We start from the raw sequence: 19514 nt of genomic DNA, 5'->3' as shown, positions 1-19514 counted from the left end.
GCCCCAACTACTGGTAATGATAATTAAACTAAAACAAGTTGCAAGAAGAATAGAAATATCACTTTGTTTTTAAGATATAAACTTTTAACTAATCACTGGCTTTTTCTCTAGTTTAGTATATTAGTTTTTTATTTCACACCTGTACAATGGGAAGTGTGTGTGTGTGTGTGTGTGTGTGTGTGTGTCTGTGTGTGTGTGTGTGTGTGTGTGTGAGTTCTGAGGTTTTTGGTGGGTTCTGAAGGCACAAGTCTGTTTCTTATATTAAAACAAAAACAAACACGTTCATAAATATACAGGAAATGCATTTAATTACAAAATACCAACTTTTAAAATATGATTGTCCGTATCGGGTGGATAATGCTGCAATGGCAATGTGAATTCTTACAAATGAAGGCCAATTTTCCGGTTGTAAAATGGTCTCCTTTTGCTATTTCACCCTTCATTTCCTGCATTGATGAGATCACATTCTACTGAAACAGTCACAACTGCATTCTGACTCTGAAATGATACATCTGTGTCTAATGGTGGCGGCTTATACAAAAAGATTGCACACCCATTGAAGAAAACGGTGATAATTTTACAAGTAACACCTAAATACAAAAACAAAAATTAATCATGCGTTTGGGACTTTAAGTATTACAAAAAATTAATTCTCACTGAAAAATTCCTCATGAATAGAAACTACTTTAAAGAAGAGCATTATTTACAGTTGTATATTTTAAATTTTAAAAGTTTTACAAAGAAAGGTGATATTCTTCAGTAAAACATTTCTATACAACTCAATGAACTAGTCTTTATTTTCCCTTTTAAGTTTATTTACTCTGAGAAAGAGAGAGACAGAGAGCACACATGCAAGTGGGGGAGGGGCAGAGAGAGAGATGGAGAGAGAATAGCAAGCAGGTCCCCCACTGTCAGTGTAGAGCCTGACGTGGGACTCAATCTCACAAAACAGGAGATCATGACCTGAGCCGAAATCAAGAGCTGGATGCTTAATCGACTGAGCCTCTACTTTCTTTTCAAACAGTAAAATGTACGATAACTATTCTCTTCTTGGTTATGCTTGTACATTCTTATAAAAGAAGTATTACAGAGAATTAAAATAAATCCATGTTTCACTTCTAATTTTATTAACATCGTATGTATAAAAAGTTACAAGGAATGAAGCCAGTGACAAAATATAATAGCTTACTATATCCTTGAACCTAAGTAAGTTGTAGAATTTTCATGTCCATGAAGGAAAACAATTCTTAAAATAAAAAGCCTCTGGGGCTCTTAGGAGAAAGCTTCCATGAAATAGATCACATTGAATACTCATCCAAATTTAAGTATCAACTAAAAATATGAAACAGATTCACTTCACAAATTTTGTTTTCAAAGAACTCTGATTCTGAACTTGGCTACATGAAGAGAAACTATTTCTGGCCAGAGTATAAGCATTTAAGTCACGGCTGAATAAATTAAATGACCTCATAATGTAGTTTTTACAATACCTAAATGTATTAGCCATTAGTATTTTATTCAAAACGCATATATGAAAAATAGGAATTTTCACTGAACTATGCATTTATAGAACTACATGTAGCAAGAATAATTACATAGGTATTATTGTCACAATGTTTTTAGAAAATTTAAAGGTATGTATGTTTTGGGGGAAAATTATCATATTCATAGAGTAGGAAAAGGAACAAATTCATTATCTGTACCTTTTGGTTAAAAAATACAAGCATAACAAATTAAATAATTTTTAAGCATAAAAACACAGTGAATAAAAATGTTTAACAAGTAAAAGTTGTGGAAAGATTAATTTCACCTAGTTAATATTTATTCTATTATATTTTTGAATTTATGTATTTATTTCTTCAGTGGGCATTTTATTATCCTGTCATTATAAATTCAGACATCATTCTCTAGGTTTAAACACATTGAAGCTTAATAAGCTATCCTGATACATATACCAAAATACAATCACAGTCACAACAAACTGCACAATATGTAAATATATACGTGTGTGTGTATTGTATCTAGGACTTCTGAATTTTTTTATTGAATTATAGTGGCATAAGATTTGTATTAGTTTCAAGTATATAAGAATACTTTGATATTTTTAAACATTATGAAATGATAACTACCGTAGGTCCAGTTACTGTCACCACATAAAGTCATTACAGTATTATTGAACATAGATCCTATGCTGTACATTACACCCTGTGACCTATTTTATAACTGGAAATTTGTACCTTTTATTCCCCTTCACCTATTTTGCCTGTCCACTCCTTCCCTCCCCGGCGTCAACTACCAGTTTGTTCTCTGTATCTACCAATCTGTTTCTGGCTTGTTTTGTTTCTTTTACTTGTTTGGCTTTTTTTAGATTCCACATATAAATGAGATCATATGTTATTTGTCTTTATCTGACTTATGTCATTTAGCACAATACCACCTAGGTCCATTCATGCTGTCACAAATAACAAGATTTCATCCTTTTTATTCCTGTGTAATGTTCCACTATATATATAGACCACATTTTCTTTATCCATTCATCTATCAATGGACACTTAGGTTACTTTCATATCTTACCTACTATAAATAATGTTGCAATGAACATAGGAGTACATATATTCATCAGATTAGTATTCTCATTTTCTTCAGATAAGTACCCAGAAACACTCAGAAGTAGAATTACTAGATCATATTTAGTTTAGAATTAATAGATCTATTTTTAATTTTTTGAGGAACCCCCACACTATTTTACATAGCGGCTGCACCAGTTTGTATTCCTACTGACAGTGCATGAGAGTTCCCTTTTCTCCACATCCTCACCAACACTTGTTATTTCTTCTTTTTGATAATAGCCATTCTGATAGGTGTGAGGTGATAGCTCACTGTGTTTTTGATTTGCATCTCCCTTATGATTAGTGATGTAAAGTATCTTTTCATGTGCCTGTTGGCCATGTGAATGTCTTCTTTGGAAAAACGTCTATCAGATCCTCTGCCTATCTTTTAATCAGGTTGGTTGGTTGCTTTTTTGTGGTTGTTATTGAGTTGTATGATTTCTGTATATAGTTTGAATATCGACCCTTTATTGGACATCTCATCTCCAAGCATCTTCTCCCATTAAGTTGCCTTTTCATCTGTTTATGGTTTCCTTCACTGTACAAAAAAAGTTTTTTAGTTGAATGTGACTACATTCCCTTTATTTATTTTTGCCTTAGTTTCCCTTGCCTGAACTCAGAGATCCAAAAAACTACTGTTAAAGCTGCTGTCAAAGAGCTTATTACGTTTTCTTCTAGGAATTTTATGGTTTCAGCTCTTACACTGAAGCCTTTAATACATTTTGACTTTATTGTTGTGTATGGTGTAACAAAGAGGTCCAATTTCATTCTTTTGCATGTAGCTGTCCAGTTTTCCCAGCACCATTTATTGAAGAGGCTGTCTTTTCTCCACTGTATGTTCTTGCCTGCTTTATTGTAGGTTAATTGAGCATATAAATATGGGTTTACTCTTGGGATTTCCTTAGTGCAATTGAAAAAGTTGTTTTCTTGATTTCTCTTTCCATAGTTTGCTATTAGTGTAGAGAAATGTGACAGATTTCTGTATACTAATTTTGCATCGTGCAACTTTACCTAACTCACTTATTATTTCCAATAGTTTTTATGGTGGACTTCCAATACTATGTTGAATAAAAGTGGTGAGAGTAAGCATCCCTGTCATGTTCCTTATCATAGAAGAAAAGCTTTTATCTTTTTACTGTGGAGTAAAATGTTAGCTGTGGGTTTGTCATATGTGTCCTTTATTTATTGAGGTATGTTCCCTCTTTACCTACTTTGTTTAGAGTTTTTATCACAAATGGATGTTGAATTCTGTCAAATGCTTTTCCTTCAATTATGGAAATGATCAGGTTTTTTATCCTTAATTTTGTCAATGTCATGTGTCACACTGATTGGTTTATGGGTACTGATGAACTCTGCATCCCTGAAACAAATCCCACTTAGTCATGGTTTATGATCCTTTTAATATACTGCTGAATTAAGTTTGATACTTTGTTGAGGACTTCTGCATTTATGTTCATTAGGGATATTTGCCTGTAATTTTCTTCTTTGCAGTGTCTTTGGTTTTAATATAAGGATAATGCTGGGCTCAGAAGGATTAAGTATTAACTCTTTAAATGTTTGGTAGAATTCACCTGTGAAGCCATCTGGACCTGGACCTTTGTCTGTTGGGTATTTTTTGATTACTGATTCAATTTCATTACTAGCAATTAGTCTTATTCAGATTTTCTATTTCTTCAAGATTCAGTCTTGGAAGACTATTTTTCTAGGAACTTACTCATTTCTTCTAGGTTATCTAATTTGATGGTGTATAATTGTTCATAATATTCTCTTATGATCCTTTGTATTTCTGTGGTGTCCACTGTAATTTCTCTTCTATCATTTCTGGTTTTATTTGTTTGGGCTCTCTTTGTTTCTTGACGACTTTAGTTAAAAGTGTTGATTTTTGTTGATTGTTGTTGATGTTTTCAAATAACCAACTCTTCGTTTCATTGATCATTTTTATTTATTTATTTGTTTATTTATTTATCTCTTATTTCACTTATTTTTCTCCTGGTCTTTATTATTTCCTTCCTTCTAAGAACTTTGGGCTTTGTTTTCTTTTTCTAGTTTCTTTAAATGTAAACTTAGATTGTTCGAGATTTTTATTGTTTCCTAAGGAAGGCCTGTATAACAATGAACTTCCTTCCCTTTTACAACTGTTATTTGCTGCATCCCCCAAATTCTAGAACATTGTGTTTCCATTTTTATTTATCTCAAGGTATTTTTTTAATTTCTCTTTTGATTTCTTCTTTGATCCACTGGTTGTTCAGTAGCATGTTTTTATTATTTTTATTATTTTTTTATTTTAATTAATTTATTTTTAAATTTATATCCAAGTTAATTAACATATAGTGCAACAATGATTTCAGGAGATTCCTTAATGCCCCTTACCCATTTAGCCCACCTTCCCTCCCACAACCCCTCTAGCAGCCCTCTGTTTGTTTTCTATATTTAAGAGTCTCCTATGTTTTGTCCCCCTCCCTGATTTTATATTATTTTTGCTTCACTTCCCTTATGTTCATCTGTTTTGTATCTTAAATTCCTCATATGAGTGAAGTCATATGGTATGTGTCTTTCTCTAATTTCGCTTAGCAAAATACTCTCTAATTCCATACATATAGTTCCAAGTGGCAATATTTCATTCTTTTTGATTGCTAAGTAATACCACATCTTCTTTATCCATTCATCCATCGATGGACATTTGAGCTCTTTTCATACTTTGGCTATTGTCAATAGCATTGCTATAAACATTGGGGTGCATGTGACCCTTCAAAACAGCACACCTGTATCCCTTAGATAAATACCTAGTAGTGCAATTGCTGGGTCATAGAGTAGTTCTATTTTTAATTTTTTGAGGAACCTAAATACTGTTTTTCAGACTTGCTATACCAGTTTAGTAGCATTTTTTTAAAATCTTCACATATTTTGGAGTGACTGGGTGGCTCAGTCAGTTAAGCATCTGACTTTGGTTCAGGTCATGATCTTACAGTTTGCATGTTCGAGCCTGATGTCAGGCTCTGTGCTGACAGCTCAGAGCCTGGAGCCTGTTTCAGATTGTGTGTCCCTCTCTGTCTGCCCCTCCCCAGCTCACTCTCTCTCTTAAAAATAAATAAACATTAAAAAAAAAATTTTAATAGAAAAATAAATAAATAAATATTGACATATTTTGTGAACTTTCCAGTTTTCTTCTTGTAACTGATTTCCAATGTAATACTTTTGTGGCGAGAAAACATACCTGATATGATTTCAGTCTTCTCAAATTTATTGCAACTTGTTTTGTGACCCTGCATGTAATCTATTCTGGAGAATGTCCCATGTGCACTTGAAAAGCATGTGTATTCTGCTGTTTTGGCATGGAATGCTCTGTAAATATCTTTTAGGTTCATTTGATATATTTAAGGCCATACTTACATTATTGATTGTCTATCTGGATGATCTATCCACTAATGTGAGTGGGGTATTAAAGTCCCCTACTATTATTGTATTACTATTTCTCCCATTAATACTGGTGATATTTGCTTTACATATTCAGGTACTGCTATGTTAGGTACAGAAATGTTTACAAATGCTATTGGATTGATACCTTTACCATTATGTAATGCCTTTGTCTCCTGTTCCGGTCTTTGTTTTAAAATCTATTTTGTCTGAGGGGCATCTGGGTGGCTCAGTCAGGTAAGTGTCTTGACTCTTGATTTTGGCTCAGGTCATGACCCCACAGTCCATGAGATTAACCCCCACTCTGGACTCAGCATGGAGCACAGAGACTTTGGATTCTCTCTCTTTCTCTGCCCCTCCCCTTCTCATGCTTGCTCTCTCTCTCTCTCTCTCTCTCTCTCTCTCTCTCTCTCCAAATAAATAAATAAATAAATAAATAAACTTAAAGTCTATTTTGTCTGAAGTAAGTATTGCTATTCCAGCTTTCTTTCTATTTTTATGGAATGTCTTTTCTATCCCTTCACTTTCAGTCTGGGAGCTTATAGTAGCATATACAAGGGTCTTGTCTTTTATCCATTCAGCCACTATATGTCTTTTGCTTATAGAATTTAATTCATTTACATTTAAGGCAATTACTCATAGGTACGTACTTACTGCCATTTTGTTAACTGCTTTCTGGCTATATTTGTAATCTGTTTCTGATCCTTTTTTCTTCTCTTTTTCTCTTCTCCTGTGGCTTATTTTCTTTTACTTGTTTAGATTCCTTTTTCTTTTCCTTTGTGCATTTACTATAAATTTTTTTACATGTGTGGTAACCATAAATTTCACATATAACATCTTACGTATATAAGTCCCTTTCAAGTTGATGGTAACTTAATTTTGAACACATTTCAAAACTTTATACTTATACTCACATTCTCCACATTTTAGATTTTTGATAACACATTTTACATCTTTTTACTTCATGTTTCCTTAACTAATTATGCATTTTAAATGAACTTTACTATTTTTATCTTTTACCCTTAAAACTTACTTTATTAGAGGTTGATCTACTATCTTTATTATTTATTTACATTTACTGGTGAGATTTTTATTCTCATGTTTTCTCATTAATTAGTGTCTTTTCTTTTTAGCTTAAGAGAAGTGCCTTTAATATTTCTTGTAAGGCCGGGTTAGTGGTGATGAACTTCCTTTAGATTTTGCTTACATGGAAAACTCTTTATATCTCCTTTAATTCTAAATGATAACCTTGCTGGCTAGAGTACTCTTGCTTGACAGTTTTTTTTTTTTTTTTTCCTTTAAGGCTTTGAATATGTCATGCCACTCCTTTCCATCCTGTGCAGTTTCTGCTGAAAAACCTGCTGATAGGCTTATTGGGTTTACCTTATAGGTAATATATTTCATTCCCTTGCTGCTTTTAAGATTCTCTTTTATCTTTAACCTTTATCATTTTAATTATAATTTGTCTTGGCCTGTCTCTTTGGGTTCATTTTATTTGGAACTTTCTGGGATATCTGGATGTTGATGATCCAGATGAACATCCAGATGATCCAGATGTTGATGAATCTTCCCTTTTCTAGATTAGGGAAGTTTTCGGCCATTATTTCTTCAAATAATTTTTCTGACCCTTTTCTCCCCTCTTCTCCTTCTGGGGCCCCTAAAATGCAAATGTTACTCCACTTAATGTTCTTCCAGAGGTCCCTTAAGGTATCACTTCTTTTAATTCTATTTTCATTTTGCTTCTCTGAGTGTTTTCCATTGCTGTCTTCCAGATCACTGATTCATTCCATTATTTTGTCCATTATGCTGCTGAAACCCTTAGATTATTTTTTAGTTCAGTTATGTCTTGTACCTTCTTATATTTTCTACATTTTTCTTGAAGTTCTCGCTATTCATCCATTCTTTTCCCAAAATTGGTGAGCATCTTTATGATCATTGCTTTGAACTCTTTATCAGTAGGCTGCTTATCTCTATTTCCCTAAAGTCTTTTTTTCTGAGAGTTGCTTTGTTCTTTGGTTTGGAATATATTCCTCTGTCTTCTCATTTTTCTTATCTCTCTGTTATTAGTCTATATGTTTTAGGTACAATGACTACCTTTTTCAGTCTTGAAGTCGTGGGCTTGTGTAAGAGCTGTTTCATGTGGCCCCAAAACACAATCTCCCCTGGCTACAGACACAGGCCCCCAATGGATATCCTTTTGTGGGCACTAAGTGCTAGCTGGCTACAATAGGGACGCAGCTGCTTTATGGGGTAGGTAGGGCTCCAGGTGCTTGGCCAATCCAGTTTTGGCTTGGCAGCCATATGGATAGGGCAGTGGTTAAGGTGTTTGCCTGATCCAGTTGGAGCTTGTCTGCTACATTGGGAGGGTGACGCTCAGGAAGTTTATCTTTCTAGTTGTGGCTAGATCTCTACAGTGGGTGAGTAAAGTACTGGGAATTTTCTCAGCCTGGTTACAGTGCAGGGTGCACAAACATGACCTCTGGTGCTAGTAGACGAGAGGGAGGGCACAGAAAATGACATTCAAAGACTGTCACCACCAAGTTGGGATGAAATTACAAAAATGGCAACTACCAGGGCTTCTGTCCCTGGATAATGTCACCGCAGGTTCCTGCCTCTCTAGCAGCCACCTTAAATTTAGTAAGTGGGTCTTCTGTGCTTATAGTCTGGGTGTTTTTCAATCTGTTGCTTTTGTGCTGGATCTCAGGATGAATGGGTGTGCACATAAGCCCTTTAAGAGTGGGATTTCTGTTCCCTATAGTTCTGTGATTCTCTTGATCTTAATCTCTGTTTATTTTCACAACCAGATGTTTTGAGATCTTGTCTTTCCAGTGCCAGTCCTCAGGGTCAGGGTGCCTATTGTGCAGCACAATCCATTCACTAGTTGAGGAACTGCTCTTTATTTTGGGGATCCCTCCCAATTGTGGAGTTACTGTGTCTGGGGTGAGATCCTCAGCAAGGCCATGTCTCTGCCTTTCCTACCCTACTTAATGCATCTCTTTTGTCTTTTGTTATGGGGTGCTGTGTCGAATGCTAAGATCCTTTTTAAAAAATTATTCTATATGTAGCTGTAAATTTATTGTGTCCATGGGAGGAGATGAGTTCAGGGTCTTCCTATGCCACCATCTTGAAACCTCTACCTCTATTTTTAATTTAAATATTTTAATATTTTAGGTTGTTTTTAAATTTTTAAATTTTAACTCTTGCAAAACACATGCATTGGCATAATCAATCTTTTGCAATCTTAAATGTCATTTATTGCTTAACCAAGACTATCCATGATGGGCTACCAAAGGCAAAAAGGGTTAAACATCATAGCTAACCTTTTAAACTATAAAAACATTTCTTAAAACATGCCTCCGAGCCAAAAGATACTTCCCTACCTCAGCTCTAAGTACTTTCCAAAGAGCAGGTATCTAGATGACAATCATTCCAGAGAGTTTTTCAGAATTGTCTTTTTTCTTTTTGTCAGACTTTCAAAAAAATTTTTGACAGAAGTTGTTTTAAAAAATTACATGTGATTTCATGAAAGGTAAAATGTTATTCTCTTCTGAGACTGAGCCTAACAGACTCATTAAAACCTTTCATCACATGCTGTGTTAACTGATCTCTATAGGATACCCCAGTAGCATGAACTAGTAAACATTATAAAACTTAAGTAACAATAAGATTTTTTTTTCTTTTGACATTACCAATTTAATCTAAAGTTTTCAAGAAATCACCACTTACTTATGGCTACTAGCATGTAGGCCATCTTGATGTTATCATAAATCCAGCAAGCACCTCTAGTTCCACATTCATTAATATCCCACAGAATACATGTGCTGTCTATTGTGATACCAAATATAATTGGTCCAGGTATTGTGCCTAGAAGAATTATATGTGAAATACACATCAGTAAAGATTATAGCCTACAGTTATAGATTTTTATATACATGGTTATACATATATTTTATATAAATAAGACTAGGAATTAATCTGGACATATATAAATCAATCAGTTCATGTACAAGTAATAGGGGTCTAAAGAAACAGATAAAACATTCTAAAATAATTATATAATTATTATATACTTCTAATCAATTCAAAAATTCATTTTAATAAGAATATCTGGCATGCATTAGGCTAACATTTAGCTAAGTAAATATTTTAATTCATTGCTTTCCTAATTTAATGAATATGTTTGAAATTAGCTATTTTAATTTTAAAAAATCAAAATTATTGATGCACAAGTGCTAAACTACAGTATATGTGTTATGTGCATGTGCATGCATGAAGAGTGCACATGTGTATGCACACACATGCACATACATATACATTCATACTAACATGCTTAGGAATACTATCTCAAAAACATCCCCTCCCTCGCATGAAGTCACGAGGCTCTAAGCTGCCACATCTTTAGGAAGTTTCCAACTGTTGCAAATCAAATACATGAAGTGGTATTTCTTAGACAAAGATTTCAGTTACATCCAGTCTGTTTTTTCATGACCTGAAGACTGACAGAGTCAAAATAGCACTGGATTGAGAATAAAGTTATCATTTTCCTATTCTCATTTTCACCACAAATTGTGTAACCCTGGGCAAATCCCTGAATCTCCCAGAACCTTAATTTATTCACCTGAAGATGGGAAAGTTGGTTCACAGGATTTCTAATGCTCCTAACTTTTGGTTTTTAGTTTTATAAATGATCTTTATATTATGGGTATAATATTGTGGGAATAATCATACACACATATAATTATGTGTATAATACAGTATTTCTGTCCTTCTGTTTCTTCCTACATCTGGAAACTTATGAAATTTTCTACAAAACCTTTCTTCCATCAATTCTTAACTAGCCACGATATGTATGCCAAATTTTAATTGAAATTTGTTAACTCATTATTTTTCATTGCTAATACGATATAATTATGCCCCAAATGGAGATCAATGCTGGGAGAAAAGGAATTGCAATAGTTATAAATATGATTCTATCATAATTTATGTTGATAATAGTTTTTACATGAGTAGGAAAAATGTATGTATTTTACTGTGCTCAATTAAAAATGTGTGGATGATCCTATGTTATATTTATAATAAATATGATACACTCTTTAAAGTTGTATTTGTAACAGAATTGGAAATGACAGTTAACCAATCAGGTAGGTTAAAGAGTAAAGTCATTATTTTCTTATGTGATCTGTAAACAATACTACATCTCAAATATTAGAAAACAACTTTCTTCAATGACAATTACATAGTTTTCTATGGCATTTAAATTATTTTCTTGGCATATCCCTTAAGTGAATTAATCAATAATGCTAATCAACAAAAATAACCAACAGTCACCAATGAATTAAGAAAAATGGCATACCAACTAATCGAAGCAGCATAAACTGTATTCCCAATGCTAGGGACCGTTGCCTCTGATTAACACACCTAAAGATATCAAATATGTATACATTAACTAAAAGTGGTCATATAGTATATTTGCTCTTAAAGCCAATTTATTTTTCTACCAGTTTAGCATTTCTAGATTAAGTAAATGTTATGTGCATGAAATAAACAAACTATTTGTAACAGCTTATACAGAGTTGAACCTTTCTGGAGTTATAAAAGAAGAAAAATGTTACATGAACTAAAACACTACAAAACACCAAAAAGAATCAAAGTTTGACAAATATATCGAATATGTATGAATTGAAACAAATGTAAAAAAGAAAGCACATGCATTAATAAGACTTGTTTTTTACTAACCCTTAAGTCACAAGTCACATGACTTAAGTCACAAACAAATAAATATTACTCTAATTCTTACTAAGTTTTGAGACAGAAACCATACATAGGGGATAAAGTACTAATTCAGGTTTTGTAAAACAGTTGTTGAGGCTCAATCTGATTCAACAATGATTCTTTAAGTAATGACTATCAAACATGAAATGAGACACGATACTGGCACACAAGAGTTAGACAGGAGATAAAAGAGATCAACTAGTTTTTAAAAACAAACATGTAGTTGAAAAGTTTTATAGATAATGTCCCAAAAATGAAGTTTTAAAAAATCGTTTTCTCAGTTCTCTAACTCCAATTTCCACATAGGATAATGTTATCAGACTATTTAATATTTGCAGACAGAATCTCCAAAATTTCCATTGGACAAAAAGTATGTGAAAACGTAATGAGTATCAGGGAACAAAAACTGAAGAGTAAAAAAGCTAGAGGTTGTTAGGAAAGACATAGAAAGACTGATGAACTTATGAAAGGGCAGATTTTTTTATCAAAAAAAAATTGATAAGTATTTTTATCAAGTGTTGTGAAGGAAAAAGAGCAAATTGAAAGCTCAAAACACTGCCAAGAGCCATGTGGCATCTAGCTTCTCATCTAGTAGAGCATTGTTTAGAGAAGGTTGAATATCACTGCACCTACTATAATGAGGTAGAATTCAGGTCATTCTGATTCTGACATATGCGGAATACTCTATATTTCCATCATACTCAAACACGGTTGAATAGCTTAAACTGAAGCCTGATGAAAGAGTCAGAGAAGCTAAAGTCAAGTATATTCCAGATAGGCAATATTAAGACACTTTCACATACATGATCACATTTAAACCTCATATATCTGGGGTTCAATGAAGTAGCTTTTCCAATGTCATAGAAGTAACAATGTTATAAGAACTGAATTAGTTTTAGAACCAGTGGTCAATATATGAACCAAATGAACCTGAGTCTATTTTCTTTACACTCAAATTGTCTTAGGGATGGCAAATTTCACAATATAATACATACCTTAGGATGGACACAGTTATAGGAGTACCAGCCATAAATGTAAAGATAATTGTAGCAAAGAAAATGCCAAGGAATATGGGCAAATTTGCACATCGACTTTCACATTTTCCAGCTTTAACTTCAGAAATAAAACTTGCCGAAGTAGGAGTTATTTCTGTATTCCTTGCAATACAGGAACAATTGTAATATTCCTACAAATATTAGACATGATGATATTGCACGTGCTTATCTTGAAAACATATTTTATCATTGTAAGTTAGGTGATTTACAGACATGGCAATCATTTTACACAATCTTAATCTTTGAACAACAAATAATGCTACAAAAGAGTAATTAACTTTTAAGAGATTAAGTAAGTGAAAATAAAGGACAACATTTATGAAGTAGAATCATCTGTATTTGAGTAGTGTTCACTGCTTCAACTTGTAAGCTATTACTGACTCATAACTTATAAAATAAATGGACAAGAATATACCAATTATCTGACCTCACCTTCCAGACTACTTTCAATAAATCGTATTTGTTCAAATTATTTTCTTGCTTTCTTTTCCATTATAGAAGGTAAAGAAGCACACTAAGATAGTTTGAAAGGACAAACACGGGGCGCCTGGGTGGCGCAGTCGGTTAAGCGTCCGACTTCAGCCAGGTCACGATCTCGCGGTCCGTGAGTTCGAGCCCCGCGTCAGGCTCTGGGCTGATGGCTCAGAGCCTGGAGCCTGTTTCCGATTCTATGTCTCCCTCTCTCTCTGCCCCTCCCCCGTTCATGCTCTGTCTCTCTCTGTCCCAAAAATAAATAAACGTTGAAAAAAAAATTAAAAAAAAAAAAAAAGAAAGGACAAACACTATAATTTTAACAAATGTCACCGCAAAATTAACTAATATATCACAAGTCTCTAGGAAAAAAATATGTTGCTTTCAAGTAAACAACTTTACTATCATCTTCTGAACTTTCTGTAATTTCTTTACTAAAAGCAAGTTCTATCCCTTCTAAGATGACATATTTATGACAATGATAAGCTAGAAGTTATTGCTTCATTATCCTAAAGGCTATTTTATATATAAATATATAAGATTAACTATTTAATATATACTTACATATAAATTAATAATATGAACTGTTGGAAGGTAACATGTTAAAAGATTACAATTATTACTTTTGTAGGAAAGAAATTCAGAGTTTAGGGGTGCCTGGATGGCTCAATTGGTTAAGCTTCCGACTTCGGCCTAAGTCATGATCTTGCCATTCCCAAGTTCAAGCCCCGCATTGGGGTCTGTGCTGGCAGCTCTGAGCCTGGAACCTGCTTCAAATTCTATGTCTCCTTCTTTCTCTCTTCCCCTCCCCCATCCTCACTCTGTCTCTCTCTCTCTCTCAACAATAAATAAACATTAGGAAAAAAAATTCAGAGTTTAAGAAGTTTGTTAGGCGTAATTACTTTTTAAATGTTTTTTTACAGCTCAATTGCATTCTTACTATAACTCTTTTTACAAGTTTAAGGCCTCAATAAAGTCATAACAGAGCCATAGAAGTCAAAGGGAAATAGTACTTTTTTTATTCTAAAGGCCAGAGACCTTTTTTCAGTGCTAAAGCTAATCTAAGGCCAGTGGTACTGACACAGGATATCCAAATATGCAGATGACACTCCCAAAATGGAATATTACATACTCAGCACCTGGATATATCAAATAACGAAGAAATGTAGCCTTTAAAATTTTAAGAGAAAAGTATTTTATATCTTGATGAAACTATATACCTCTCTTAAATAAAAAAGTATACAATTTTACCTGCAATATACTAGCTCTTACTCAACATTTGCTTTGTTGTTTGGGTCAGTGTAAAAATATAAGACTAATATTTCTGTGAACAAATGTGCATAGGTATTTACTGTATTATTATCAATGCATTTTGCCTCTCTGAAATATTCCATAAGAAAAAAATCCTGTGAAAAAATGAGTTGTGACATGGACCAGATAGACATGAAAAGCCAGAACAAATAGAAAATTTGTAAGTCAAAATAACTTGCTTTTCCTAAACAATCACTAGAAGACGATTTGCTATTTAAGATGGAAATTATAGTACTTGGGGAAAAATATAAATATCAAATTAATCATATCAAAATAACCAATACCACTTCAAGTATGTTCTGGGTATTAAAGTTTTTTTTTTTCTTTTTTTGGTTTCCTTATGCAGGATAATATTTGTGTCTAACATTTTTAGTTATGGGAGTAAAAATCTACAAATATCTTTTTGTTGTAATCTACTGATTAGAGTTATTCAATAGCCCTTAGCAATCATATTTTATACACAAGAAAATGTTACCTACATACCTACCTCTGAAAGTAATAGTTACCTATCATTCGATACTTCTGATTCTGTAACATGCATCATGCTCATTTGTGGAATTTGATCCCTTATAAGTAACACAAACATCTAATCTTCTCAATCTGTTTTAAAACTAAAGGAAGCCCAGATGTCTAACTAGTTTGAAGGCATGATAACCCTGAGACCTGAGATCTTAAAAATCTTCTGGAGGCCATTTATTTTCCATAGGTACTTTATGGTAATGATCTAGTTTTATCCCATGGATTAAAATTGCACATATGGTACCCCAGTCTGTTAGGTCTACTATGATTCACCACAGATATTTTTTTGACACATTTTTCAATGTTCTTAGATGATAGTTTTAAAATCTATAAGCTAGGTAATGTGGAAAAAAATGTACATTGTTCCTCATATTCTCACACACCCTGCAGGAAGATCAAATCCTAGTATGTTCAGATAAATTTCTAATGTATTTATTACACACAAAATCATTAAAGATATGTGTATATGTATATGCACACATATATTTATGTGTTTATGAACATATAAATGCATACAACCACACACATATACACACAAACATATCCAAGTTGGCTTTAGAAGAAATCTGAAGTAATTTTATAGATTCTTTCAATTAGCTTTTTCTACTTATTTATGTATAAATCTTTTCTTACAATCTTAAACTTATCTTTATATGGTAAAAGAAATGCCATTCCACTAGTCTACATTTCAAATATTCAAGATTGTACTGTTTTGTCATAATTGTTATGTATCTTACTCATTGTGGTCTCTTATTTCACAGTATATATTTCTCTCAGATCTTTTTAAAGTTATCACATTACGTATTAATCCATAACATATTATGTACTACTAATAATCTGAATGCTATTTTCCCCCAAACTCTTAAATTTAGCTAAGATGAAATCTTTAGATTATAGACATAGTACAATAAAATTCTATTGGATATTCTTAAACTATTTAGCTGTTTAAAAAAATCATATCTAGGTAAACTAATATGCGTTCTAACCTAGAATTAAAAGTAAATTTGTATTTGAGAATTAATGATTTGGGGCATTTTAAAATGAATCTGTGGTGCATCAAATAAGAATAATAAATATTTATTATGTTTCTAATATATACACTGTAATTAGTAAGAAAAGAAGTTCCCTGACTTCTAGGGGCATAAAGCATGGTTGAGAAAATAACACAATGTAAAAAGGTAAATAATATTTCATTACTATAATAGAAGTGATGTAACAAGATGTAGGTGATTAACTGCCAAATTTATTTTTCAACATTTAATGCATCTGAAATATAAAGGAAGAAGAGTCTTTTCCAGCAGGAGTGCTTAGGGTCTTTAAAAAACAAAAAAATGTATATATGCATACACACACACACAATTAAGAACACTGTGCATGAGCTCTACCCTCTTAACAAATTTAAAGTGTGTAATACATTATTGTTGACAATACATACAATGTTGTATAGCAGATTGCTAAAGTTTATCCATCTAACTTTGACTGAAACTTTATGCTGGCTTCTGAATGAAGGAGGTGGGCCAGCAAGGGAAGAACAGACAGGTACTACATAACTCCACTAGAAGGACAAAGAAGGTCATCCATAAATGTACAAACACACTACCTCATTAAGGTAAAGCAGAAGACCCAAGTTACCTTTGGCTGTCTTTTTAAAAGAGAATTTTTACAACCTGCAAAGCAGGGAGAGAAATACTGGACCCCATCTCCTCCACAGACAGGATAATAATATGATTGAAAGCAGTTACAATCGGCATTACAAGGAGCAGTCAAGTTTCCCAGTTCTCCTGTCCTGTCATCAAGAAATGAAATGAGGCAAATTATCTATATTGTAACTTTTAATGAACACTTCAGAAGCATTGTTAGATCTTGCCCTTCAGTCATTTATTTACTCACTCAACACATACTTAATTACTGAATGAATAAAACAAATCAAATGTCTGCCTTTTCACACAAAATTTAATTTCTTGTGGGAGAGAGAGTCAGCATAAACAATACTTATATAATACAATGTGTCTCAGTGATAAGAAAAACAGGCAGAGTAAGCAAATAAAGCAGGGTTTCTCATTAGGTACTACATTATTCTTTGAAGGGGTAGCAGGGAGAGAGTGCTGCTTTTGTGGATTATAGGATGCCTAGCAGCATCCGTGGCCTCTACCCATTAGATGCCAGTAGTATCCCTCAGTTATGATAACCAAAATGTCTCCAGACATTGCTAAATTTCCCTAGAGTGTGGAAAATTTTACATCTACAAGGATGAATAAAATAATGGTTTTCAAAATACTCATACTCATTTTATCAGTGGGAAAACTAGGGCCCAGAGAGATTAAGCTTTCTATCTTCACCAAATATTCCTGGTTCCCAGGCTCAGTTTTACTCCATGCTGCCTTTTAATAGGATGCAATATCTTTGATAACATCGTTATGTTATTGTTAGGGTTACCCTAACCAAAGATACTTCTCCAATCCCTGTTCATCCATTCAACCAATAAACATTGAGCAAATGCTAGGCCTTATGCTAGGTATCAGGAATACAGCTGAGTAAAGTAGTTGCTGTCCTCAAAGATTTCACAGTCTAGGAGTAGAGATAGACACAGAAAATTATACACTAATATGGTGAACATGGTTACAGGTATTTGCAAAGTGTACTTTAGAAGCACTGAAGGACAAGCTGAAGTTTAGGTGAGAGTCTTTAGGAGCTACTACCTGAGAAAGTCTTAAAGGATGAGTAAGAGTTAGCTGGATACATGGGGAATGTGAAGGGCACTTCAGAAAAGCTGGTACAAAAGCATAAAGGTGAGATATAGCTTCCTATATGGACAAATATGAATGATGTCTGAGGCAGTGAGTGATCAGAAACATAGTTGAAGAGACCAGATAAATGAAGGCCTTATCGACCTGTTAAAAAAACAATGGGTTTTAACCTATTTTTGAAAAGGTAATCAAAGTATTTTTACACTGGAAAGTGACACTGTCAAAAGCACATCTTAGAGAAATAATGCTAGGAGTGATGCAGAGTATAAATGTGAAGGAAGGAGACCAGTTATAATATGCCAAACAGTAATTTATGACAATCGACAATATATAGGAGAACCAAAATAGAACATTTGATTAAAGGAGACAGATTTGGGAAATATTTTGGCTGATTCTGGATGTAGAATCATCTAAAATATTGGGGGTAAGATTTGGTGTTTGAAGATGGGTATAGGACAAAAGAGTCAAGAAACTATTATTAGAAAAATAGTCAATGCTTGAAAAGTTTATTAAATGCTCTTAATATATACATATTGTTTTTAAAATACATAACACATTTTAAATTTCCTGAATATTTAAAATATACACATGTATAAACACACACACCCATACCACATACTGTCTAACTTGGTGTTTTGGTAGAAAAAGAGAATTAGTTTGGGGAGGACATGATGAATGAGGTTTTATACATACTGAGGTTTAAGAGTATCAGAATTTGGTGAAGAAATATGGCCTGGAGCTAGATATCTAATATCGTTTGCATATAAATGTGGCTGAAACCATGATAATGATAAGATTAGCCATATAAGGAGCATAGAGCAAGAGAGTAGAGGTCTCAAGTGTCCATTTATTTCATGAATACATAGTAAGCTCCAATATTGTGCTAGACTCTACTCAAAGTGATGGAAACATATCTAAAAGAAATAAATAGAAAAAGGGAGGGAGGAAAGAAGGAAATGGAAAAAGAAGGCAGGCAGGCAGGGCAGAAAGAAAAAGATAATAAAATCCCTCCTCATCACCATGAAGCTAACTTCCTTGCTTTCCACTGCAGGTCAAAAGCAGTAAATGAGTGATTTATCTAAGGATTATAAGAGAATAACTGCTATGTTGGAAAATGATATTTAAGGGGTAGGTGGAGAATAAGGAGTCAAGAAAGAGTAAAGGAGAGAAACCAAATTGGAAACAAATCAGTGGAAGTTGGAAGAAAAGGTGATCAAAGAGTGAATTGTAAATAATTCATTACTCTGCCTGGAGTCTCTTCCTCTAATCAAGTCCATAGGCTGCTGCTAGATTTCTTTATCAAGCACTATTTTACCCACAAAAACAAGCATTATAGTCTACCTACAACTAGCTTACAATATAGATACAGAAGTAAGGTGACTACAGAAATACTACCCCTTCAATTCTAGAAATGGTGTCTACACATTTTTAAACTTAACTTTTCCAACGTAAAATTCTCACACTATCAATATGTGATTACTAAGAACATGAAGGTGTATGACAGTATGATGCAAACTTAAGTAGAAACAGAGAAATGTAGCATATATTCCTTTTACTTAAGTGTATATAAACTACTTAAGCCTATATATTTTATAAAGGTTAATTTCATGAGGTAA

At 33.3% G+C, this 19514-nt stretch overlaps 1 protein-coding gene across 1 annotated transcript in view; it reads right to left on the bottom strand.

Moving 5' to 3' along the window:
• Positions 1 to 285: 285 nt before the first annotated feature.
• SLCO4C1 (solute carrier organic anion transporter family member 4C1) overlaps positions 286 to 19514 on the bottom strand; it is a 74212-nt gene continuing 54983 nt past the window's right edge. The window contains exons 9-13 of the mRNA XM_040447734.1: positions 16784 to 16937; positions 12791 to 12981; positions 11377 to 11441; positions 9750 to 9887; positions 286 to 590 (exon numbers count right to left, since the gene is read on the bottom strand). Coding sequence (XP_040303668.1) covers positions 433 to 590; positions 9750 to 9887; positions 11377 to 11441; positions 12791 to 12981; positions 16784 to 16937 — 706 coding nt within the window. The 3' untranslated portion in view covers positions 286 to 432. The remainder of the gene's footprint in view (positions 591 to 9749; positions 9888 to 11376; positions 11442 to 12790; positions 12982 to 16783; positions 16938 to 19514) is intronic.

Source organism: Herpailurus yagouaroundi, unplaced genomic scaffold, assembly GCF_014898765.1.
Source record: "Herpailurus yagouaroundi ecotype Mexico unplaced genomic scaffold, PumYag 29, whole genome shotgun sequence".
Classification (NCBI taxonomy): domain Eukaryota; kingdom Metazoa; phylum Chordata; class Mammalia; order Carnivora; family Felidae; genus Herpailurus; species Herpailurus yagouaroundi.
The sequence above is the reverse complement of the archived record's forward strand: the minus strand, read 5'-3'. Positions and strand labels throughout refer to the sequence as shown.